Source organism: Haemorhous mexicanus, chromosome 5 (assembly GCF_027477595.1).
Source record: "Haemorhous mexicanus isolate bHaeMex1 chromosome 5, bHaeMex1.pri, whole genome shotgun sequence".
Lineage (NCBI taxonomy): Eukaryota > Metazoa > Chordata > Aves > Passeriformes > Fringillidae > Haemorhous > Haemorhous mexicanus.
Window position 1 is genome coordinate 6,518,729 of NC_082345.1, and position 26,146 is coordinate 6,544,874.

The following is a 26,146-nucleotide window of genomic DNA, read 5'->3' on the forward strand; positions in this document are numbered from 1 at the left end:
TCTTTGGGGTTAAGCCTCATGTTTTGGGAATTGGTTGCCAGTCCCATCCTCACCTCCTTTGCTTTTCTTCACAGGAATTGGGTATGCCTCCCAAGTCATTGTGGGATATCTGAATATCTACTACATCATCATCTTGTCCTGGGCACTCTTCTACCTGTTCAGCTCCTTCACTTCAGTGCTACCATGGGCCAGCTGTAATAACCCCTGGAACTCAGGTATACCTTACCTTGGTCAACTTCTAGCTTCTTTCCAATTCCCAGAAGTTATTTAGGTTTTGTTGAAAATATTTGTTTTTGTTTGACTAAGAAGCTCTCATGAGCTGGCATGTGATGTCACCAAAAAAACAGGCATTTTCTGGCAAGCAGGAGAGGTGGATGTGGTAGAGTTTGCAAGCCAGTCTAGAGCCCTCCTCATATGGCAGGATCTTTTTATTAGCTCTGGTGCAAAAAGTTTATCTTACAGTTCCCTTACTCTGCCCCATTCCTGCAGAGTTACTGGGACAGTTGCTGCCACTGCCAGTACCTGGAGAGTTTCCTCTGTGCACTCAGCTTTTGAGTAAATCAGGCCAAGCCTGCATTGCAGGATTTTGACAGTTCAGGTCTCCCAATGAAGGAACCAGTAACACAAAACTAAGGGCACTGTTTTCCTGGTTAATCACATCCATACAGCCTCCTTACCATTACGTTCACCAAGGTTCTCATTGCTTTGTGCTCATAGTTTGCTTAACTCTGCCCTGCAGAGAAGACCTGGCTTTGACTTTACTCAAGGTACTTGTGCTAAGCCTGGGAAGATGGGGTGGATGTGAGCTAATCCTCATGAATGTCCTTGTGAGGAATTTTTTAACATGTTGAACGGGTTTTGCTTGGCAGCAGCTTGGTTCCCTCCCTTTTACTCTTGCGTCAGATGATTAATTTCTGCAATTAGTTAAATTTCTCTACCCTGTGGGCATTTTACTCACAGCTCCCTCTGCCCTTTCATCCCAGCAGAAGTAACCAGCCTTTTAAAGAGCTGACCCAATTCCTTCAGCTCCCCCAGAATGGATTTGTTTGCAAGGAAAGCCACGAATGTTCTCTTAACAGAGAGAAGTTTCCCAGCAACAGCTGGGTTTCCTTGGTTTTCCATTGGATTGTCTGTTGCTGGCAGAATGTAAGATGAGGTGCATTGGATGTGTGGCATCTCCTCTGTTTTTAGGTATTTAATGCTTTGTAACAGGGTTGGGGATGGCAAAGGAGAGCATGAAGGCTTCTGTGGTGTGTGCATGTGTGGTCAGGGAATGGTGCATGGTGGAAAGAGAATGAGATTTTCTATCCTGACTACTCATAGTCTCTATCCCTTGATAATCTATATTTTGCCGTCATCTCTTTTCAATTTGGCAGGGAATTGTTCTTTCCTTCCCCTCTTTCCTTCCTGAAGCCCCTCTGGTGACTGCTGGATTGGGATTCATACCTGGGGAGAGCCAGAGTTTAGTGAGACATTTAATGCTCTATAGCACAAGATGAAGGATCTGCGTGCTGCCAGAGTGAGAGTTAGGGTTCAGAGGGGAAGGAACATCCCTCTTGGAGGAGCCCTAGAGAATTTGTCACCTCATCAGCTTCCTTTTCTTTTGGTAGATCTCTGTGTGGACATTCTGAATAGATCCAGCCTGGACAACAGGACCTTGCCTGCGAACGCCACCTCCTCAATGATTGAGTTTTGGGAGTATGTGATTGCTTTCCCTCTGTTCAGGCTCCCTCTCATCCAAAGGTTGCAGCTGCAGGAGTCCCTGGGTGGGGGGCTGTGTGTCTGTAGGAGAAAGTGAGGTGCCATGTGTCAGATCCAACACGGGGAGCACAACAAGCTGCTGAGGAGATGGGCTCAGAGCCCAGGGTGTGAGGACTGGGCATACCCCAAAGGCAGCTCATGGTGTGCCTGCCCAGGGGTGCTCATGGGCCCTTTGAGGGTGTGTTCCCCTTTCTGGCACTGGGCTGCCTGGGTGAGTGTGGCCACTGAGAGAGCCACCAAAAGCAGGCGAGGGCTTGCTGCAAGCAGGAGTGCATGTGCTGGGTGTTGCAGGTTGGTAGGCAAGCATGAGAGGCCACGGCAGATGGAACAGTCCTCCACAGTGAAATACAAGGGGGAAAAACTTCCTTTTACCTTCTTTTTGACCCAGTCCTGGTTGCTAAGGGAAGTGATCCATCAGGCTGCTCAGGGTCATCCCGGGAGAGCAGGGATCTGAGATGCATGCATGAGATGCCAGAGAATAATTTGAAGAAGGTGGAGAATTTTGAGGAATTTGGGGCTGGAGGCACTAAAATACAGTCTGAGTGAGGGGTCTTACAGCAGGCCAGACAATGTCCCAGATAGGGTCATCAGTGCAGCCTGGAGAGGTTGAAATGACTGTTGGTGCCACCCTACCACTCCACATGCTACAGGGGAAAGTTTTACAAAGAAGATGGGTGTCAAGGACTCAGCTTCAGCAGTTGGGTTTGGGTTTTGTCCCTCTTTCTGTCTCTTAGAGCACATTTGAAAGGGTTGACTGTCCTTTGTTGCAGCCACCTTTGTTGAAGCCATCCCATAGAAGAGGATAGGTGCCCATGGTTACTAAAAGAGTCTGCACAGACTCCTTCTCCTGGCCCCCTTCTCCTGCCCTGCTCCTTGCGCATACTATTTAGTGAGAGCTGAGGCCCCTCTGAAACAGTTGTTTGGGTTTTCTGTAGAGAGAGCAAGGGGACACTGAGGGAAGTGGTTTTGAGCAGAGGAGTTGTAAGTTTGGGCTTAGGCTGCTGAGAACTGCAGGAGTGGCAGTGCTGAGCTGTTGTGTGGCCTACCTTCTTGATGGTGAATCTCCAAGGAAGGAGGCTGAGGGAAGGGCATGGCAATCTTAAAGATAATTTATGCTCACATATAGAGTGCCTGTAGCATATGGGGAGGAAGAATGGTGGCCATGGGCTGATAGTGGCTTTGGTGGACTGCTTTGGACTGAGTTGTCTCTGCTGGGGAGCTGCCAGGCTCAGGGAGCAATAGGGAGCAGGTGTTGATTTTGTGTAGTGTGGGGCTGATGGGCATGGCACCATGGGTTTGGGGAGTGGGAGGGTTTGGGTCAGCTGCAAGACATGGTGGAGCAGAGGTGAGTAGAGAGGGGAGCCTTAAGTAGGGCTGGGACGATTTGCATGGCTGGTCCGATGTGTTGTAGATAGGCTGTTAAGTCTTTGGATGGGGTAATATGGGAAAGGTCTGTATGGGTGAGTCTGTATGGGGTCTGGAGTGTTAATGCTTCTCTCCCTGTCCCTGGACACCGGCAGGAAGCGAGTCCTGGGGCTCACGGATGGTATTCACAAACTGGGCAGTGTGCGCTGGGAGCTGGCTCTGTGTCTCCTGCTGGCGTGGATCATCTGCTACTTCTGCATCTGGAAAGGGGTCAAGTCCACAGGCAAAGTAGGAATGGAGATTATTCTCCCAGTCCAAAAGCCTCCTTGTATCCATCTTATATTTCTTCCCCAATCTCTTTTCCTTCTTCACGAAGTAGAGGCAGAAGACACAGTACCAAAGTGAAACTTAAAACCTGTTGAGGCCGTACTGATGTACACCAGTTGGGTTTGAAACCTAAGAGGAAGAATAAATTAGTAGGTCCATTGGGGAGAGGAGAATGGGGAAAGAATTGGGACCTGAGGGGAGTTTTGAGGCACATTTTCACTTGCAAATACCCACAATGGCTGATGGATTCTCCCCAAGTGCCCTTGGGAATCATGCACTCACCAATGTGCTGTCCTGCTGTGGCTTGAGGGTGTTTTCACAAGATCCTCTGCAGTGGCAGACTTCCCATCCCTGGCAATTATTAAACACTTGAGCAAAACAGACAAGCTGCTGCCTGTAACCAGCTCAGAGAATAGATAATGAATCTCTCCTGCTTCTTTATCCTGGAAAACACTTGGGGTGGGAGAAATGTCCTTGTTCTCTCTTTTGTGCTCTTTCTAAATCTGCAGGTTTTGGGTCAGTTCTTCACTTTCTTCATTTTGCTAATGAGGCTGGAGCCAATGCTTCCTCCTGATGTTTATCCTACAGAGTAGATGGACTGGTTTTCCTTTTGGAGTGAATGAGTGTTTCATGCCTTGGGCTGAGTATTAGGGGCACTGCCATGGCCTTGATTTGCTCAGGATGTCTTTCTTGGAGCTGCCATGAGATGGGTGGATCATTAATGATGATTGATGATTAATTATTAGTCTTGTGGGTGTCCAGGGAATGTCCCAATAGCAAAGGGAGGGAACTGATTTCTGCAACAGATTTCTTCCTTCAAATCACTGTCTACTCTTCATGAGTGCTCCCTTTCATACTTGACACCTGTGTTTCAGTGTTAAATCCTATTTCCTAACTTAAAACTGCACTGGGCATCCATTGCAACAGAATGAGATAACAGCTTGCTCCCCTGACTAGATTTTTCCCAGATTTTGCTGATGACTGGTTCTTGCTGATGCAGACTTCTTGTCCACCATTTCTAAAGGAAGGAAATCCAGATTCCACCTTTATGGAGAAGAGGGGATGGATGATAAATGATGGCATTTTAAACCTTGAATCTCTGATGCCCATTAATTTGAATACCACAGTGCCATCTTCACAAGAAATTGGATCTGAGAGGTTGTGTGATCTGCATGGAAGAATAATTAAGTCACCTGAGGTTCTCTTTAGCTCTCAGCCTTCTCCACTGAGTTTTTCCTTTGCATGGTTCTCCTTATGCAAACTGCTTCCCCAGTGTGCATAAGTTACCTGCACAAGGAGAAAGCTAAAGTATTTCAGTCAGGCTGGTTTAGCTGACTTGGTTTGGCAAAACTAGATCAGAAAGTGAGAGAAAACAGTGACTACATGTAGTAAATGGAATGATCTTCCTGAAAAAAATTTTCTGAGAAGATTTCCTGAAAAGAAAAATCTTCCTGAGAAGATTTTTCCATCACAATTTTTAGGATACAGGGCTATTGGCTATTTACCAGCCAGGTGTTATGGACATGATGCAACAATAAGAGAGGGGTTTTCTGTTCCCAAATATACTACAGGTCAAACAGGCCAGTTGTCTTCTCTGCAGGCTGTAATTTTGAGTATTACAGGGACACTGTCAAAAAATTCAGCTGCTTCCCTCTTTTTCTTTGCTGACAGTACACTAAGACAAGCATTAGGAAAGACCCAAGAATTCTGAGCAGGTGCATAGCTTTGTACAACAGCTCCAGATTAAACAGGAGGTTGTGTTTGCCTGGGAGGCTGCACTAGTCACATAACCCTGCCAGATCCCTCTGTTTCTGTTCTGTGATTTAAGGAATCCAAATTTAAAGAAACCATAGTGACTTCAGGACAATAATTTCAAATAACTCCATAAAGACTAATTTTCTTTTAAAAGCCTTTTTTTTCCTATGTTTCTCTTCCTTATGCATAAATGTTTCTTAAAACTGATTTCTGAAGGTAGATTTTAATACTTGTGCCCAAAGGAGTGTCATTCTCATTCAATCAGGGAACAGCAAAAGTACCATGTACTGTGACTTATTTGACCAATTATCGCTAAGCACAAAAAAATGTAATTTCAGGCCCATCACTATGAATCCATGGAATAAACAAACTTCCACATTACTTGGATGAATTTTAGTAATGAATAAATGTTAGGAAGTTGCAACTTTGTCCCAAATATTTTGCAACTAGAAAAAAAGAATATGCTGTATCAGAGAAATGGTTTAGAGATGATTAATTCTACTGTGATATTTATTTATATCACACACAAAAAGAAGTAAAAATAGGTATTACAAAAATAATGGTCTACATTTTCTTTAAAGGCTTTGAGTTGCTCCCATTTTTTACCTGTGAGCTCAAAGGCATGGAAGGGATGAGAGTGACGCATGAGCCCTTCTGGAAATTAGATGCCTCATAGGTGTCTCAAATTGGCCAGCAAAAGTTGGTATTTAATTTGGAAAGCTCTTGCTGTGCATAGAACCATTTTAATAACTCATTAAAACTCAGTGATGGGAAGAGATCTGGGTTTCTTCTGCAGCTTTCAAAAGATGAAGGGAACAGCGGCACAGCAGGGAAATTACACTGATTGGAAAGAGAAAACAAAGCAGAGCAACCAGTGGCAGAGTCTTGGATGAAGAACAAAATGCAGATTAACTAAATCACCAGTGAGATGTAACCTTGATTACTTTCTTTCCCACCCCTCTTCTATGTTAGCAGCAGCAGCTGCAGCCAACAGCAGAGTCAGGGAGGTTTGCTGGGGTGGGGGCCTGCAGATGAGGTGAAGTGATGCCTGCCCCCTTCCTGCTGACCCTCTCTCCTCTTGTTTCCCTGCCCCTGCAGGTCGTTTACTTCACTGCCACCTTCCCATATGTGATGCTCCTCATCCTGCTGGTTCGAGGGGTCATGCTGCCAGGGGCTGCTGAGGGGATCATTTTCTACCTGAAGCCAGACATCTCCAGGCTGGCAGACCCACAGGTGAGGGGTGGTGTCAGGTAAATGCTGGCCACAAGAATGTTCTCAGTGCCCTGGCCTTTGGAGCTGAGCATCTAGCTGTCATCTGCGAAAGAAGGTCAGGCAACCAGCATCCTTAAAACTTCTGAGAGGGGTCTAGTCCCCTTACACAGCACATCCTTTTTGCTTGTGGTCTGCAGCATGTGGGCATATTAGGTCATTTCTGCTCATGGGCTCAGCAAAACCAGAAGAGTATATAAAATATGTAGCATGTAACAGAGAGTTTTTCTGGCTGTTAAATGTAGATAATTAAGGGAGGGGTTATATAATCTATCACTTTTAATTTTTTTCTGGCCTGGTTAGCACTTTGGCTCTATCAGGACCCTCCCAGGACATGAGGGGTCCCTGAGCTTGCAGAAGAGACCAAAGGCATGCATGTAACATGGGCTGTGACCAGCTGGGTTCCCTTCACTTGTCCTGGGTGCTGGTCCCACCTGCCCAGGGCAGGAGCTGGCCAAAGAGTCAATCACTGCTACCAGTCACTGGAGCTCATGGAGACCCTCAGTGAGATCCTGCTGCTGAGTTGAGGCAGAAGGTAGAGCTTTAGTTCATGTGGGATGTGTGTCACTGCCTGAAGGATTCCTGTGTACATGCCAATCTGTGAGAAATCAGGATGAACTTAGGCAGCAGTGCCTGGGATGGGATTCTTTGAAGGCTACCAAATTCCATCTGCTTGTATGTTTGCAGCTGGGGGCTGCTTAGAGGAAAAAGAGAATGACTGGGGAACCTGGAGACCATCAGAAAGGTGGGCTGTTTACCTGTCTGCCTAAAACTCCCAGCTCAGGGCTTTCCCTGGGACTGTGTGAGAGCAGAGTTGCAGCTCAGCCCACAGTTCAGCTCTCCATGGAGGAGAGGGCTGGAGCAGTGGTGAGAAGCCCGACTCAGCTTTTCCCATGGAATGCCAGAGCAAAGGGAAACCTGGGTGTGTGACACCCTACTGGCCTGAAATCTCTCATCTCAGCAATTTTCTGCCCTTCACTGTGCACTGTGGCCTCAGAGAGGTGGAAAACTAGGTCTGGGAGCAGGGAAGGGAGTACACAGATTGTTGATCACACTGTCATTTGGGGTGACTCACCAGTGGCTCTGCAAGGAGATTAATCATCTGGGCCATATAGAGACCACAGACATCTGTAGTGAGAGCTTCAGAAGGAGCCATGCTTTCAGGGCTGCCATCTCTACCTTGAATGCAAAGGTGTGGCGTGGAGATATGGTGTCACCTTAAATGGGATGTGAAAGTATGGTCTACTCTAGAGCTTTTTCCTAAAGGGTTTCCAGTTCTATAGCTCAGTTTTTCCTGATAGGTATCCCAGATTCTCTGTTCACTGTAGATCCCCTTTCTGTCTCACAGGGTTTGTTCTCCATGACTGAAGGAGTTATTGTTGACAGGGCACAGCCATTTGTTTATTTTATTGCCACGTCTGGAGACCACTGACCTTCTCTGTTCCAGGTCTGGATGGATGCAGGCACTCAAATCCTCTTCTCTTATGCCATCTGCGAGGGGTGCCTGACAGCTCTGGGCAGCTACAACAAATACACCAATAACTGTTACAGGTAGGAAGAGCCTGCACTCCTCATTTCCTTCTGGAAATTTTCTCAGATAGCACAGAGCTGCTTCAGAGGCAGGCTCTGTCCTGGGGGATACCTTGGGTTGTGCTGCTGTGACTGACGAGCTGCTCAGAATGCAGAAGCTGCAGAGGACTCAGGACAGGGATGGAGAATGGCTGAGGAAAGAGAGAAGTCCAGAAAATGGCTTTAATAGTGCTCTACTGCACAAGTCAGTGTGGAAATGAGAGACTGGAAGAGGGGGAGGAATGAAAATGGAGAGTGTCTCCAGCCACTGTGTAGACAGCACACTCTATTTTGACAGGGTGAGTGGGCAGGAGTGACATTGCCAGCTCTGCCATCACTTGGTAGGCAGGGGAGGTGGTACAAAGATGATGGGGGCCTCCTGTCTCCAGTGCTTTACTATTGTCAGAGTAATGTACTGCCAGTGGCCTTTTGATCCTATCAAGGAGGTTAATCAAGTCTGTCTGGCCTTCTCCTTGCCCTTGGATCACAGATCTATTTTATCCATGGCCTGACATGGAGCTCAGTGGAGCAATCAAGACCATTTTTGACACCCTCTACAGAGTCCTGAGAAGCAGGGACTTTGCTGAGCTTTCACATATTGCTCCAGCACAGACTGTAAAATGGAATTGTGCTTGGGAGACAACAATCAGGTCTTCTGTTCTCCAATAGGTGCTGCCATGGCTGTTGGTTGGGCAGTTAATACTTTCTCCTGGCTCTGCCAAAATATTTCAGTCACCAATGAAATGGTGTGCTGACACCTTCCTCCAATTCCTAAGGTGCCTTGTGCTGGCAGCTTACCTCTGGATGTCCCAAATACGTCCACAGTGCCTTCCCCATAGTAGCTGATGCTGTGGGTCAGCTCTGGCAGTTTCCCAGGCAGGATCCAGGGGCTTCCAGCCCTGCCAGCTCACAGTGGTGCCCAATTTTCACAAGAACCAAGAGCACAGAAGTTTCAGGACAAGTAGCATAGCACATCCCAGGCTCCATCTGAGCATAGCTAATAAAGACAGTGTAGACACTGCCCTTGTCAGTGAGGATTTTTATTGTCCTATTTACCCTCATTTTACTAGACCTGTTGAACCTGTATGTCTTCATGCTTTCAGATACTCCTCTTTCTTGACTATGTTGCCTTTTGCAACCTCTTTCCTATTCTGATTTTTGGCTTTCCTCATTTTCTGTATTGTTTTTCCTATTCTCTGTACTCTTGTTTTCTTATTATTGTTATATGCTGTGTGGTTGTGCCCCATTCCTCCACTGTGCCATGTGTAGTCCTGTAACTCCTGAACTCTTGGCTCTGCTCTGAGGGGTTCTAGAACAACATTGCTGTTTCTTGGTAGTGCTGTCCAGCTAGGGAAGTGGATGCATTCTACAGCAGGAATCCTTCATTTTTCTCTGGTCTCCTTCCTGCAGGGACTGCATCATGCTCTGCTCCCTGAACAGTGCCACCAGCTTTGTTGCTGGCTTTGCCATTTTCTCTGTGCTGGGCTTCATGGCTCGAGAGCAGGGCGTGCCTATTTCAGAAGTGGCTGAATCAGGTAAGTTTTTCTGGGAGACTTCAGAACCAAGGGAAAACAAACAGCCTGAAGGGGAGGGCACTCTTCTGAGGTGAAATCCAGGATGTTCTCTACATCCTCTATTACTGTGGGTGTCTGCAGAGAGGTCTGCAGGACCAGTGCTCCTCCACACAGCTTTCAACCGTGGGTGGTCAAGGAGCTGTGGCAATAGGAGCACACATGGTCATCCTGTGGTCTGTTGGCAGGTCCTGGCCTGGCTTTCATAGCATATCCAACAGCAGTTACAATGATGCCTGTGTCTCAACTCTGGTCCTGCCTCTTCTTCCTTATGCTGATCTTCTTGGGACTGGACAGCCAGGTACAACAAACCCCCCATCTCATCTAACATGCAGGTGCCTGTCCCCACCCTGAGCATTCCCCATGGCTATTGGAAAGGATAAGGTGGGCCTGTGTTTTGCTGGTACCTTAAATAGGTTCTCTACATTGTATGCAGCACTTTCACACTGTGGGAGCTCAGAGCCAGGGCCAATGGCAGGCCAGTGGTTGTGTGGGCTGGCATCTCTGCTGGCATCTTCTCCCTGTGTGTATGTGAGGATGGCCCGGCTACATCCCTTCAAAACTGTGCACCTTGAAGAGCGAGGCAGGGCACAGAGCAGGACAGTCTGGGATGGGGAATTGTGCTGTTTTCTCCCACCAAAGCAATCCCTGTGTCCTCTTCTCACTCACTCTTCTCCCGTGTCTTACATCCCATATCCCTGTTAAACCAGGAACAAACCCTGCAGAGTGCAGTGGGAAACTCTCCTGCTGGCATGAGGGGAGCAGAGGGTGTCCTGCATGTCCACCAGGCAGGTGTTTTGCTCAGGCTCTGCTCTCTTATACCCCTGCCCTTGTGCCTGGATAATCAGGCCTTTTTCCTCTGTTTCTGCTGGCTTTTGGTGGAAGCAAGACAGATTCAAAGAAAAAAATGAAAAAATAAGGATTTGGCAGGTGGGAGGACAAAAAAGGACAGTGAGGGGAAGTACGTGCTTGGGGAAGGAGAGATGCTGATTTCTCTGACCTGTTTTCTTCTGCAGTTTGTCTGTGTGGAAAGCATGGTGACAGCTATTATTGACATGTTCCCAGGAGTGTTTCGGAAGAAGGGGCGTCGGGAGCTGCTGATCCTGGCCATTGCAGTCATGTGCTACTTCCTGGGCTTATTGCTGGTCACTGAGGTGAGCAAGGAGTACAGGAGCAAGGGCTGTACAGCTGAGCACCAAAGCAGGGGCTATACAGTTCTGGAGGTCTGGGCAGAGACAGCAAGCTTGTCTTCAATGCTGTTAATTGTCTCTCATTTCTAATCCATTAGTTGGTGTCTCTCACAGCCAGTGATGCTTTAACCCTGCGTGACACTGGTGCACTCACTGTGTCACTGAGCCTTCCAGAGATCCTGCTCCCTCAGCCCAGAGGCTGCCTGACACAGGCTTTGTGCAAATACCAGACCTGGGAGCTAAAACAAGCCAAGCTGTTTGAAAACAAGCTCTTCTGAGGGCAGTGATCATTTGCTGGCTGATTTCCACACAAAGCAGAGAAGCAAGAGAGGAGCTTGGGGGTAATGGCTGTGCCATAACCCTGCTGGAGCCCGTGGGAAGCCTGTGATCCCGGGACCAGCAGGAGCAGAGCTGTGCTGGTGTGATGCCATGCACATGGTGTTTGCACTGCTCTGCAGCTAACAGCTGCACCTCTTCCTGCATGGTGCTGTGCTCAGTGTGTACCACAAGCTTGGGTGGGGGTCTTAGCACTACTGTGCTGCCTCCATGAGCTCTGAAGTGACAGCTAATTCCTGTTAAACCCCTGAGGCACAGATGAATGACCCTCCCGCAGGATCCTGGCTAAGGACCTGCTGAAGGTAACACCTACCTGTCAATTTGAGTGACACTGTGTCTAGAGTCCTTCAGCATTATTTGGAAGGATCTGCTTGATGTGGAGAGGCTTTGTCTAGGAGAAATCTCATGAAAATAATCCATAGGCCTGTACAGGTAGCTGATGGCAACTCTGCAGGGCTCAGCTCGAAGTCAGAAGCAGCAGGAAAGCCACATCCTCTGCCATTGCAGGGCTTGGAACTTGTGCAGTATGTAAGGTTGGATGAAGGTAAAACAAGGTATCTTGAATGTCCTTGTTCAAGATCATAATCTTTTGGGTACAAAGTTCTGCACTGCTACATGGTATTTCAAAAAATGATTCTGGGAACTTCCTAACTGTTTTAAAACAGCCCAACAAATCAGCTCCTGCTCTTATGCACATAGAAGGCAGCCTAGCCCAGCAGTATCATAAAATGGGCATGAAAAACGCTCCTGCTACCAGGCTTGACTGTGTTTTTGGAACAGAGTGAGGGCAGCCCCAAGAGAAGGCTCTTCTCCCACCTGCTTTAGGTTGAGTGTTTCTGCTGCTATTCTTTTGCTTGCCCCGCTCACTTTTCCCTGACATGGAACAGTCTTGCAATGGCTCTGTTTTTTCTACCTCTTCAACAGGGTGGCATGTACATCTTCCAGCTCTTTGACTACTATGCTGCCAGTGGCACATGCCTGCTCTTCCTGGCTATTTTTGAAGTTGTCTGCATAGGATGGGTGTATGGTAAGTGGAGGACAAAAACCTGTCTTGTTCTTTATCAAGGCAAGAGTGGGGGGTTAAGAAGTGAGAGTCAACAGAAAAAATCCTCAGGAGGTAAAAAAATGCTGTAATTATGTTCTTTCTTGTCTAGTTTTCACTGTGTTTCCTTGCAACATTTCTTAATTGCTCCACATTTAGTTTAGGAATGTTTGTTCCTTCTCTGTAGGTGCCTCATATTGAACTACCTTGCTGTTTTTCCCATCTGCCCTTTGAATTAGAAAATCAGCTATAGAGGAGTGACTGCTGTTTTTTGGTGTCTTCCCCTGTCTGCTTACATTGTGCATTTAGTTTAGTTCTGCCAGTTAATTTAACACAAAATTCTGGGATGCAAACTTGCTATGTGTTACTTCTGTGATGATTCCTGCTTCCTATTTACCCAGACTGCAATGGCCAAAAATAAATAGGAGGGACTGCTTTGGCTCTTAGTGAAGTCTGTAACTAAACTATTCAGGAGTGGGATAAAACTGAGCTTCACGAAGTATCAGGAAGAAAGCACCTGCATGTTAGTCTGTGCAGTAAGTCTCTTCTGATATCCTATGGGGGATCTCTTCCTGACCACAAAGGCTTTGGTTCTTCTCCCTGAAGCTTGTGTCAAGGCTGATGATTTTTGGGCAAAGCATCTTGTGTGTGATACAGAGCAGCTGCTCCCTCTCTTTGCTTCATGGAACTACATGAGCCTCATACCTGTAAGGATTGTGCACAGCTGTAGTAGATGACAGCTTAGACCAGACCTCAACATCCCACAGTCACATCTGCTGGTCCCAACTGCTTCAAGCAGCATTGCCATCATAACCGCAGGGAAAGATTGCAAACATAGCATCATGTTTGGACAGCCCAAACTCTCTCTGTCTGTCTTCACAGGACAGGTACTTCAGCCCTCTCTTAGTTTTCATGGTCCTTCTCTGGACTCAGAGCTACATGGCTTTCTCCTTCTGGGGTTCCTGGAACCAGATGCAATACTCAGCTTGTTGCCCAGGAATTTTCAGTGCCAGAATTGAAATCTGTTTATTTCTTTCTCTTCTGTTATTTTTTTCCATTTGACTTGGCTAACCATTTGTCATCCACAAAATACTGCAGCAAGGAGTTCCATAGCTTTCTCAGGTGTTGTGTGAGGAGTCAGTCTCTTTTCCTTGTTCTGATTCTACCACCTGCCAATTCCATTTGGTGTCACCTTTGCTTTATGTGCAGTCAGTCCCTGTGTGCTCCTTTTGGTGCTTATGCTTTTATAGAGGTTGCATTGGCTGTAGTGCAGTTGCTGATGAAAGGCTTACTAGTTTCTCCAAATGCTTTATGTATAGCAGGAGCCAATTGCTAGTTTGGGTAAACTCCTCTCTTACTGAAAGCATAACCAGTCCAGATGCTTGGTCTTGGGCTCCAGAGAATGCAAGAGAAGCAGATGTGTAAGAAATATTTTTTTTTTTAGAAAGATGTCCTTCAAGGAAAGCTTGCAGTAACAGACCCTGGCTAGATTTTAATTTTGAGTCACCTTCTGCCCAGTCCTTTTGGGATTTAAAGGGACGTGGAGATCCCCATCCATCTGTGACAGGATGGGGATCACCATTCTAGGTTAATTCATTAAACTAAATTATGGTTTGATGTTTAATGCCATTTTTACAGTCACACAGGCCACATGTCTTTTCTGATGACCCATGGAGAGGAGCAATGGCAGGCAATGAGTAACAGGAGAGGTGATGCTGCCCCAGCAGCCTCAAAAGGAGATGGAGTAGTTGGGGACAGAGAAATGGCCCTTCTCCTCACCACCATGGGTTCATTTGTGCCACTCCATACAGGGTGATTTTACCCTTTTGATGTTCTGCTTTGCATCCATTGGGATGATTCTGGTCCAAAATGTAGTCAGAGGGCCAAGGTGAGGCATTACAGTGAGGGAAAAAAGTGACTAGTGCTGATTAAAGAGTTTTTTTCCCCAGCCTTGCAATTGGCAGAGCTATGCCTCTTGCTTACACTGTGAAGAATTACAACATTTCTGCTAACACAAATATGTGTTCTGAGTTTCCCCTCTCCCAGCACATACGCCAACCACCCACCACTTGGCAGCTTTCCTCTGCTGCCAGGCAGCTGCTCTCCCAGAGACCTGAGGATTTCCTCTGCACTGCTCCCTGCCTGTGGAAGGATCACACAGCATTGGATTTGTGGATCATGTTCCCTAGAGGAGAGTGCTGGAGAGATTCTGGTGTCCCCCTGCCTCTTCTCTGCTCTCCTTCCACTTTGAGACAGGCAGCCCTTCTGTAAGCAGGCATGGGCTTTGAATACTGAGATTCACAATATGGTGCCACTGAAATGTGCTGCAGAGGATATTTTCCAGGCAGTCACAGCATGCACATTATGAGTAGCTGTTCCAGGAGAAAGCAAGGGCCTCCATCACTACAGGAGAGCCAGGGCTGAAATCATCAGGACTCTACACAGCTAAAGCAAACTGATGCCAGAGGGTACCTGTGGGTGGCCCTGGGGTAAGCCCATGTTGTGCAGTGAAAAATCTTTCTCTGGTTCTGTTGCTCACATGCAGCGTGACTACCAGCAGGGCATGGCAGCCTCCTCCTGCCTGGATCCTGCCTGTTGGGCTTGCTCTGTCTCTTTGTGCTGAATGTTCTCAGATGCACTGGCTATGAGCAACCTTATGTGCTTCTTTATGGGCCATAAATGGCCTGCTCTGTGTGCCTGGTGCCCAAAGGATGTGCAGTTGTGGTGCATCCACACCTCCATTGCTGGCTCTTTGCACAGGCTTGGTGCAGGTCTTGATGCTGCAGGTTTGCAACAGAGAGGGAGCAGATACAAACTTGGTACTGTGGTGTGGAGCCACAGTCATCACCTATTTTAATGTTGTGGGTGGAATTTGATATAGATGAATCCAAATAAATGTAACTTGGGAGAAAAGACAGGGAGATATTTTTTAATAGATTCCAAACTAGCAGAACTGTGAAACTCTGTTTTTTGAATATGGTAAAAGTAAAATTAAATCTTTGCCACTTTTAATTTGGGTCTCATTTGCTGTTTTTATAAGCTGCGTAAAATGAGAAGAGCTCTGTAAGGACAAGAGATAAGGATGTAAGCCAATCTCTAGTTAGGTTTGTGTGAAATTTATTCCTGTGAATTTACATGGCCAAATGATTTGTCAGAGGAGCACACAATCACTTTGAAGGTATGTGGGATTGATCAGCACAAGGGAAGTGGTACCAGCATTCATGGTTAACTGTCCAGTGACTGCATCCCATTCTTCCTTGTCTTGGAATATTGGAGGTAAAAGCAAACATCTTTGTTCACTCCAACAAAAAAATCTCTTTGAGGACGTTTTTATGGCTTTCTCTGCAGGAGCTTTATCTAATCCTTCTGATGTGCTGGGAAAGAAGGGCACATTGCTCCAGTATGTGTCCTCCAGCTTCTAATTTGCTCAAAAAGTCAGTGTTGAGTAGTTCAACTGATGACTTCTTAAGCTTGATTACTTTTTCATCTGCCTTTGAAATGTAGAATATGTAAAACCTCCTGTTCATATACTCTCTGAGGATGTTCATGTCAGTCCCCATCGTGTATCATCACATCATCCACTGACTGCCACAGTGGCCATGGAAATTTAGGATCTCGTGGTTGTTCTACAGAGAAAAGGGACAAGGACAGGTGGAGGCACATCGTAATTAACAACATAAGTTGTGGGTTTTTTTCCTTGTTGCAGAAAGGATGAATGGATGGATGAGTGGATGTGTGTGTGTTCTTTTTGTTCAGCATTTTTGTATTTCTTTAATTGATATGTCTGACTAGATCCTAGATCCAAATTGGCAGAGAAACTTTATCTGCCATGAAGTTGTATTATGAATTAATTTATCTGACATGACAGTGTGTTTCTGTGGAAGATAATGTGCTGTGCTCATACTCTAAACTGCAATGCTCATGATCTATAGCTCTCTTTTCTTTTTTTTTCACCCTGTGGAAGATTTTGGCTTTTTGGCAAAATTAATTTTATATACCAACTCCTTTCATCCTTTATATATTTTCAGAAATGCTGTCTGAATCCTCATGATAGTTACAGCTTGGAAGTTCTCTGGTATAGGCTGGGCTCCCACACAATATATATGCATGTCCCTTGATATACCACAGCTTGTTGTCTTTGCTTGAGGCTACTTGTTAACTTGCCAACTCAACACCAAGAGGTGTTCAAAAGACTATTATCCTCCCCCCAAATACTTCAAAAAGCTGTGTTTAAAAGAGATTTTCTGCAAGCATTAGTCATGGTATATAGAATATAATGCAAAGAATTGCAAAAAAAGAGCATACATAATGTGCTTTTGTAGAACTACTATATTTAAGGGAAACATAATATGAGAATTTAATTCTGAGACATAAAAACCACAAACCAAAATAAAACTCACCAAAGCCAACCCCAAGCACTCAGAAGTGTGGCCAGTTCTCTAGGCACATATTTTACCTAGTCCAGCACTCTGGTGTTGAGATATAAAGAAGCAAATTCTTATCACATTTGCAACTGAGAACTGTGGCCTGACCATGAGTACACAGATGGATGAACATCCCCAAAAGCAGAATACTTTAAGTGCCAAGACAGAGCTTTAATAAAGCAAATACAGTGTTATTTCATCCCAGAGGTGCTTAACTGGTAGCCCTTTTTCTGGACAGCCTACCTCACTTTTTTTTTTTCTCCTATTGTCTTATTTTGCCTGAGGCAGTCTGGTATATGTGGTCAGTTTTGGTTAGAAAGGTGCTAGGGCGCCTTATAAATGAATTTTTGATTTTTCTTCATTTTACTTCTCTTTCTGGCCAACATTAGGCTCCGGATACTTGAAGACATCCCAGAGTTTATTGCAAGGTCTGCTGAAATCCATCTGCATTTTGTTGCCTCCTCTATGCCATTGCATAAGTTTGCTCTTTGTACTTTGTGTTGGACAGAGTCAGTGGTTAGAGTCTGGCTGGTGGCAGGACTTTTAGGTGCTTTGCTGAAGTATATCCCATTCCAAGGCACCATGAGATTTAGGTGGGTCCCACACACTGTGAACAAAACAATCCAGTAAGTGAAACTAATGAGATGAGAAGGAAGAGATCATACCCCACCAGACAGCTCTCACTGGACAGTACAGCAGCACTTGCAGATGGAAAGTTTGGTTTTCAGAAGAGTTTTAATTGCCAGGTTTTCTGAGTTTATGTCAATAATAAAATATTCTGTGGAAGACGAGCTCTTGAGATGACAGGGGTCCTGCCCAATTCAGGGGTGATTCTTGATGTGACTTCCCTGGTATACCAGCATGTTTATTTACAAAGAGAAGGTTTGGTTAGGTGTTCCCCACTCTCTTTGTTCCTTTTAGCACTCTGCACTCACACAATCTCATATGCTTAACGTGCAAGAGCTTTCCCTTGCTGCTCTGTAAAGCAGGCACCTCTTTCCCCTGTGCAATCCTTACCAGTGCATGGCTGCGTCCTGTCACTTACAGTTGCTACTGTCTGAGGGACTGTGCTTTTCTCCAGTGTCAATCTTTCTGACACTTATGAGTGAAATTAAACCCCTCCATCTCTATTTAGCCACAGATGGGCCTTTTCAATGCCAGAAAACCCCATCCTCTGCTGTTCTATTATTAAGATAGCCATGTTTTCACCAGAAGTAAACACCAAGGATAAAGAAACTTTGGGATCTGATGTGAATAGTGGTTGAAGAAAACAAAACCCATCTGACTTATGACTTTGTCTCTGTGCTGGTTGGTGGCCAAGGTGCCAACCGTTTCTATGACAACATTGAGGACATGATTGGTTTCCGGCCGTGGCCCTTGATCAAGATATGCTGGCTGGTGTTCACCCCGGGTCTGTGCTTGGTAAGTGCAATTATGACATCATGACATATCACTCTGAGTCCCCAAATTCTCAGTGGAAAAGGCTGATTTAGCTCTGCGGTGCTGCTGTAAATTTTTCAAACTGTATGGAGAAGCAGAAGCTTGTCTGTAGCTGAGGTAGCTATTTATTTCCTTTGTAAAGCCTTATGTTTTGCCTGGAAAATTAATTGACCATGAAAATCCAATCGTTTATTGTGAAGGCAAAAGGAAATATGTCCTCAGAGCCTGGAGAGGTTTGGCCAAATTACCTATGAATAGAAGACCAGTGAAAATTACCCTGTTCTGAAATACTTGCTTCAATCTGTGTTCCTGGGGCTGCCCATGGTTCAGAAGTATCTTTCTATAGCCATTTGCTTTCTGTGTCACTAAATCTCTTCCAGAACTTCTGTGACTGTGTTTAAATAAAGTGCACCCAAATTCAGGCAAGTTCTTGCCTGTTTTGAATTTATGTCTAGTCTTGCTCCACTGACTTTTACATGCCTTCTTAGCCAAATTCTGGTTTTGTATCTGATGTTGAGAGTTGTTTTCTTTGACCTCAGTGGAAACACAGATGAGATCTATAGCTACAACTTACGAAAGATTCCTAGTCCTTTGTCCCCAAGCTTCAGCAGGACTTGAAGATCTGGGAAATTTTCAAACCAGCCCAAATTGTTGGGGAGCTTTGTAGCTAGAGAGCCCCAGGAGGGCTAAATCTGTGCCTGTGTGGCTCCTCTGGAGTGTTTCTGCCAGGCAGAACAACAATTCTTGTCTTTGATATGAATAAATTGCTGTTTCAATATTGCTGGACCCTCAAAGTTGCTGCCAACTTTGCTTATGACTCTTCAGAAGCCTGAAGGCTTTATACCACCAAGATGCCTGGCCCTGCCTCTGAGAACTTTGTGCAGCCAGCACACACCAGGCTCTGCTCACTGCAGCCAGCAAGGTCCCTGATGGCTCATGCAAGACAGAACATCCACTGCCACCCTTGCAGAGCAGCCAGTCCTTGCAGGGTGGCACGGCTGCTGGCCTTGGCTGCCCCTTGGCTTTCCTTATCTTTGTGTTTTCTGCTCCCCAGGGTGTCTTCCTGTTTTCCCTGATCAAGTATGCTCCCTTGAAATACAACAATTCCTACGAGTACCCACCCTGGGGCTACGTGCTAGGCTGGCTGATGGCGCTCTCCTCCATGCTCTGTATTCCTCTCTATGCCATCTTCATCCTCCTGAAAACCAAAGGACCCCTGAAACAGGTACTGGGAGTGGTCACTGGGTGTGTTGCTGTTGCTCCCCCAGATGGTTCAGGATGGCCCCCAGGGAGGAGGTACAGGGCACATTTCTCCTCTGAGAGAGCAAGGGCTGGTGAGAATCACCCTTCCCCAGAATGCTCTGTAGCTCTTGTTGGCAATTTGGAGAGCTTGGAGGGTCTCAGCACAGCTCCCAGGCTGATCATCAAATGTCTGGTCTTCCAGGAAGTGTTGCACCATCATGCTCGATGATCATGCAATATATAGACATATATATATATAGCCTATATGCAGTATATAGACATATATATAGCATATATGGACTAGATACCAATGCAAAGCAAGTACAAAACCAAGATCTGTTTTGCCTTTACTTCTTGTCCTTTGTAGTCCTGGTCAGGACCATGTTCTTTTTAAAAAAGAAGTTTCCCATAGTTATTAAAGAGGACCTGCTCACAGTGCTGTAAAGGCCTACATTGTGCCATTCCTGAGCCTGTCCTCTTTCACTATAGACTGTTTTGTCCTAGGAAGAACTCTGTCTAGGGAGATGAAATCATGACCCTCACCTGACCCATGAAGAAAGATCTGAGTGATGTACAGTACATCTAAATTTCTACACAATTTCTCTGCAGGTCCTTCCCCATCCCCACTGCAGCTGGTTGGAGGGTGGGGTGGGCAGAGGGAGCAGGTGAACAGGAGCATCCCTGTGGCTGTGGTGTAGGTATGACAGCCACATTGTGACTCATGGAGAGGAGGACCCTCCATTGCCAACACATCCAGGGATGAGCTGGGTACAGGAAGTCTTTATTTGTTCGATTGTCTCAAGCAAGGTGAATCTGTGACTGACATATCTGACTCCCCACAGCTCAGAAGCTTTTGGTGTGTAAATGAGGGCTTGGGGCTGCCAGAGAAGTAATTGCCCGCATGTCCTGACTGTTAAACAAGCAATATGTCTCACCAGGGGTAAAGTGCTTCAAGCCCTTGGACTGAAATGCTGCTGGGAATAGTGTTAATGCTCATTGTAGAGCACACCTGAGGAATTGATTTGGCCCATTTCACATCAAGGGGTTTTCTGTTTCTCCTGGTTTACATGATATTAATTGAAATTTCCAGGGACTCCTCAGCTACATTAGTATGAAGAAATTTCCAAATATGCGGTTTAGGTGTAGGGGAAGGAATTGGCTGCTAAACCTGGGTTGATCCAGGGCAGAATCAAAGCCAGACATGAAATACCTTCTAGGGTAGTTGCACCTGTTTTTCAAACAAAATTTCTCAAAATATACCTGTTCTCTTTTTCCAGTCACACACCAGAATTGCAGGGAATTAATTTCCTTACACAAATTTCCAGGAACAGTTGTTGAATATTGCAAACCATTCACTGAAAGCAAGTTTGTAATTGGTATTTATGATCAGTCATTGCTACAAACTGATACCTCTCGTTACACTTGACTAACTAAGAAACAAAAATGTTGTTTCCTAATATTCCTGATTAAGACAGCTCAAGCTCCAAAGGCTAAAAACTCACAATGCAGTACCCACAGAGCAGCTGCAGCTGTAGGTGAATTTTGGAAATCGTGGGGCAAATAGTTTTGAATAAATTAACGAAATCTGTGATTCTGGCAGGCACTTCACAAGGAGTGGGAGCACCAAAATTAATCCTACGAGTCATGGATGAATTGCCTGCTCTGCTTGTGATGTGCTTTTCATGGGAGTGAGCATGCACTCTCCTGAGCTTGTGATGGAAAAAGTTAGTAACAGTGAAAGTCAGGTTTCTGCTGGGAAATTATAGGCTGTCCCATGCAGCTGGCAGGACATCAGCTGCAGGATGGAAAGGGAAAGGAAACCAGGAGCACAGAAAGTCATGTGGCACCAGAGAGACTTAAAAAATGGGATGAAAAAGACCAGAAATTCACTGCAGAGTCCCTGTGAGCCAGCTTGATATTTTCGTTTTTTAAGAATAAACTCCTCTAAGCTCTCCCAGCACTGCATAAATATGTGTGGGACAGCCTGTAGCACCCTGTATTGCACAGGAGAGAGGTAGCTAAGGGCAGACAACTTCCTCACAACCCCTGCCTTCACCATCACAGTCTGGCTGACTGGAAGAGGGGAGCTGAGGATGGTTTGGGGCAGAAACCAGTCTGCAGAGGGACTGCTTTACCTGGAAAATGCCACTGAGGTAGGTATTTCCTACCACCCTGTTTTGGATCATAGCAGGAGATGCCCAGAATCTGGTGATCAGCCCATTTGAAAGTCCTCACAGCTCCCACAAAAATCAATGGAAAGCTACTTGGTATAGGAAAAATAAAGATTTTATGGTGTTTTTTCCATTGCTACAGAAAATGTCTGTGGTGCTAAATGCTGGCATCCTCCCTCACAGTAGCAGGTCTGTGAGAAGTGCTGTACATCAGATTACCAGTCCACAGCCCAGATTTGAGCACAGAGACAGAATAATTGTCACTGAGAGCAGCTGAAGTGAACCTGCCTTCCTCCTCAGTTTCACGGCCATTCGGCAGGAGAGGAAAAGGGAGCTGGCATGTGTGCTGTCTAGGTGCCTTTGCCCCCAGCAATGGTTGTGGATCACTATTGGCTGTCAGTTTGCTCATCAGCTTAATTAACAGCAACTTCCTCTCTGCAGAGACTGATGCAGCTGATTTCCCCAGCGGAGGATCTGCCACAGCCAAAGAAGAAGCGCGTGGCGAGGCCGTCCAATCTGGGGCGTGCGGGATGGTCTCCTCCAGCCCAGGAGCTGCTCAGCATCACAGAGAGAGAAACCCACTTCTAAGGCACCTGGGATGTTTCCTCCATAACCCAGACTGATTTGCTCTCTCCTTCCCAAAGTGGTTTCTTTTCCCTTCTCTACTTCGTGTCTGTGATGGAAGCATCTAGGGCAATTCCTCTCCTTGCAGCCAGCTGGTTGCACCCACTGGCAACAGCATTTCTTTTACACCCTAGGGACAACTCTTCCTGCCATCAGCTGTGGAGACTGCAGCACACTTTTATCAGAAGTGCCCTTCATTACTGACACTGGTTGGGAAGAGAAAAACAACATTGTAGCAAAAAAAAGGAAAGAAGGAAAAAAAAGAAAAAGGAAAAAAAAAAGTGGATTTATATTGAGAGGAGGAAAAGAAACCACAGTGGTGAGGGTGGTGAGAGAGAGCAGAGATTAAAGGTGTGAAGGAGCCAAGTTAGGGATGCTAAAGCAGGAAATGATGGGGTGCTAGCACGGGAAATAAGTAAGTTGGTTCAGAAGTACATAAGAAGCTGGAGGATGACAAAGGAAAGTGCATTACTAGGTCACCTCTGTAAAAGGGAGAGAGAGCCAGGAACATATCATAGCCAATGACAAAAGAAGGCTGCACTGTCAGTAGTTACAGCTTCAGCTGTCGCTGGAAGGGAAAGGAGTGACAGGGTGCTCGATGCAATCCTAGTTGTTGATGATGGATCTCAAGGCAGTCTCAGTGTGGAAAAGGGGGTGAGGAATGACTATCTAAGGGGACTTGCTCTGGGTCAAAACTACACAGCCCAGTGAAAACGCATCCAAGAGTGAAACCGATGAACATTTGACAATTCTTTCAGAAAATTCATGGAGTGCAGGAAAAGTCCTGGAGCAGTTGGTAAGAAAAAGAAAAAGAGTTGCAGCACAGCTCGAAAAATGAGGCCCTGAGGACTGCACACCCACAAATTTAACTGCACTGCTGGAGCATTTTGTAGAGGAATTATAGAAGGAGTTGATGAGCCTGATCCTGTGCTGCAGAGTAGCTTTGGGAAGAGGGTGGGAGAATGATTGCACTTCCTTGGCTTTGCTGTGGATGACTGCTCAGGGGATAAGGAAGACATAATCAGGTGCAATAATGATCAGCTCAGGCAAGATAAAGCAAAATTAATAGGTAATATAGGTTTATTGGAAGCAGATTGTGTCGAATTAAAGGTTGGTTGTTGCCAGGGTAGTCAAAAATGTGAGGCAAAGGGTGGGAGGAAATGTGCTCTGCTTCCAGGTTTGGTGCAGTGCCAGATGACTCTGTCCTGTGGAGGCTGGGGCTGTAAAGGTCCCTGCCAAATCCTGCTTCTATGCCTATCAAAAATTCACAGTTAAATCCAGCAGAAAAGCCAGTGGCAGGACGCACCCAGGAGCTTTGCTGTGGTCAAAGGTACATGCACTGGTGCATGGCTGCGCTGCAATATTGGCACATCCAACCACACCAGAGAATGGCCATCAAAATGAATCCCAGATGCCACAGGCTCCTTTCCCTTGTTCCTGGTTCCAAGTAATTGCTTTTCCCTGTGCTGGAGGGAGATAAACGACTGGCACCAAAAGTGAGAGCAGAAATCAGGTCTCATCTGTGCAGCTCAGTACCTATTCCAATTGCTATGGGAACCTTATCTGCTGCAGTTTCCTCTGAGTTTAACTGGAGAATTAGCATAGGACAATCTTTTCCCCATTTAATTTCCTTTCCTTTAAAAAACTAAAAACTACAAACTGCTGGTGAAATGAACACTGAAAGTCAAGTATCAGAATTTGTACCTCTAGCACATTATCGTTTAAGATGTTTTACTGTGGAAGATGAAGAAGGCTGGTAAACCTCATTCACATTCCCTGCAAAGGACTGCAGCACCACATAAGACGCCATTTATTGTATTTTTATTTTTTAAAGAGCTGAATGTCATGCTGCAAATAGCTGTGAGAAGAGCTTAGCACCCAGAGGCTTGAAGTCAGGCATCACAGTAAGCAGTTTGGTGGTTTTTCCTCTTCCTCCCACCAATGTTGCTCATAATTTGGTGGGGGAAGCAACTCCCCCCAGTTTTGATTCCTGTAGAATCCTTGGTAGGACATTTAGCCCCTTTGCTCCTGCTGCCATGCCTTTAAGATGTGAGGTAGTGTTGTGCTGTCAGAGCAGTCATGGAGATCTGTTCACTTCTTTTTCTGAGGCACTGCAAAATCCTAGATAGAAGCAAGTAACTCTTCAGTTTGGAACACAAATGTGGTGCTGTGTTATTGACTGAGTGAACTTATTCCTCTTGTTTATGTATAATCCGACAATATCATCTCACCTCTGCCAGGAAGCAACTTATTTAAATAAAGCTAGAGGAGGTATTGGTGTGCCCATTGAAAGCAATCATAAAATTTCCAGGATCAGGAAATTATTCCAGTTTCTTTGGATGGAATTGACAAAGTCAAGTCCAGGAATTTTAAGTCAAAGCTCAGTGACCCAGTGTCATTTAATTCTCTTTCCTTTAAAAACTGAAACACCCACATACACCCAGCTGGGGGAACAGGGGTAAATGCCATCAGTGGCTTTTTCTGTGCAAACCCCAGCACAATTAGAGACTGAGTAGTGGTTTGTTAAATTTCTACAAGTATCTCAGGCGTTGCTGCATGCGTGTGGCAGATCCGACAGGTCTCCATGAACCCCTGGAACTGGGCACCTCTGGAGAGCTCTGAGTCTGATGGGAAACTGCTCCTGTCCTGCACGCCACCAGGAATACACTACTGAAGGATTGGTATGGAGAGGAAGGAGAGATTTTTTTTTTCCCCTGTAATTGTTGATAACATGCCAAGACACGATACCTTTGAAGCTGAAGTCCAAGAGAAGGTACAAGGTTTTCATCCTGTGCTACTCCTCCCATCTGGAATTAAAACATTGTATGCAGAAGAAAGTACATATATCTGTAAACACCTAACTGCCACTTCTGGGTTTCCAGTTTGTTTGTTGTTCTGGTTTTATTTTTTGAGTTTTTTCTTCATAAAAAATTTCACCCCTCTCTGCAGAAGGAAAGGACAGGAACAGAGTTTGTTAAAAATAAATCAAGGCAAAAAGTCTTGTATTATCCTTCTCCATCCTGTTATTCCTGTTGCCCCGCACTTCAGCCTTCCTTCCCTTCTTCTTTTAACAGTGACAAATGGCAAAAAAAAAAAAAAAAAAGGAAACGGTCATTGAAAACTTATACAGAACAAAATTTGAAGAAAAAGAAAGATAAAACTCTCAAATATCACCAGGATATCTTCAACTTTTGTGGCTCTAACCCTTAACATGTTTTTTTGGGGGAAGGAGAATTGCAGTGGGTATTCTTCTTGGCTCTCAAACATTCTTCTGTCCCAGGTGATCGTGGTAGCACTCAGGCAAAGCTACCTGCTGTAGCTTCCAATGAACTGGAGTTGCAAGCCATGCCCTCCCTCCAGCCCTCATCTTAGCTTTTGGGCTGGAGAGAAGCCATGCCCACCATAGCCCTAGTGCAGGGCTTAACTACCAAGGACTGGAGCCCCAGCTCCATCCTGAGCAAAGCTCTTGATTTCCCCTGTGCAGTTATTGCAGTCTGCCAAGGGTCAGAAGACAAAAAAGGGTGGTAGGAACTGAACTGGAGGAAATGAAATCTCTTAGAAGAACAGGGGTTTCTCAGATCTTGGGCTGTGCTTATGTTGTGTGAGTTATGGGTATTGTGCAGTGGCTGTGTGGTTTGTGCTGGAACTTGGGGACTTCCCTGAGATTTTGCTTCTCTGGTGTGTTGCGAAAGGGGTTTGCTCAGGTGCTTTCCCCATCTTGAGGAGAAGTGAGCCTTGCATAGGTAGAAATGAGAGACATGAGCCAAGTGACTTAGTTGCACAGTAAATGGGGGCTGAGAAAGAGACAGTCAGCAGTCATGAGGGCATATAGAACGTATCAGGTCTTCTTGCAGGCCTTTGCTTTATCAGGTTGCATGTGCTTACATGTGGTAGCCTCTTACTTATTAGCTAAATTGTGTTTGAATGTGTTTGTAAGTGGGGAGTAATGTTCATCAAAGGAGAAGGTAAAATAATAACTTATTTCACAAATTTAACATTAAAATTTAATACTAGAGAGGCTGAGGACGTGCATATGCTGCTATCCAGTTCCCTGTGCAGG

General features: G+C 45.7%; 1 protein-coding gene across 4 annotated transcripts in view; it reads left to right on the forward strand.

Annotated features, from left to right (window-relative positions):
* Positions 1–25,096, forward strand: part of SLC6A12 (solute carrier family 6 member 12) — a 38,093-nt gene extending 12,997 nt beyond the window's left edge. For all 4 annotated transcript variants that reach the window (XM_059845713.1, XM_059845714.1, XM_059845715.1 and 1 more), the window contains exons 4-15: positions 75–215; positions 1,611–1,698; positions 3,282–3,414; positions 6,307–6,441; positions 7,925–8,028; positions 9,457–9,581; positions 9,806–9,918; positions 10,634–10,771; positions 12,068–12,170; positions 17,931–18,031; positions 19,104–19,274; positions 21,904–25,096. In XM_059845713.1, coding sequence (XP_059701696.1) covers positions 75–215; positions 1,611–1,698; positions 3,282–3,414; positions 6,307–6,441; positions 7,925–8,028; positions 9,457–9,581; positions 9,806–9,918; positions 10,634–10,771; positions 12,068–12,170; positions 17,931–18,031; positions 19,104–19,274; positions 21,904–22,050 — 1,499 coding nt within the window. In that variant the 3' untranslated portion in view covers positions 22,051–25,096. The remainder of the gene's footprint in view (positions 1–74; positions 216–1,610; positions 1,699–3,281; positions 3,415–6,306; positions 6,442–7,924; positions 8,029–9,456; positions 9,582–9,805; positions 9,919–10,633; positions 10,772–12,067; positions 12,171–17,930; positions 18,032–19,103; positions 19,275–21,903) is intronic.
* Positions 25,097–26,146: the final 1,050 nt, after the last annotated feature.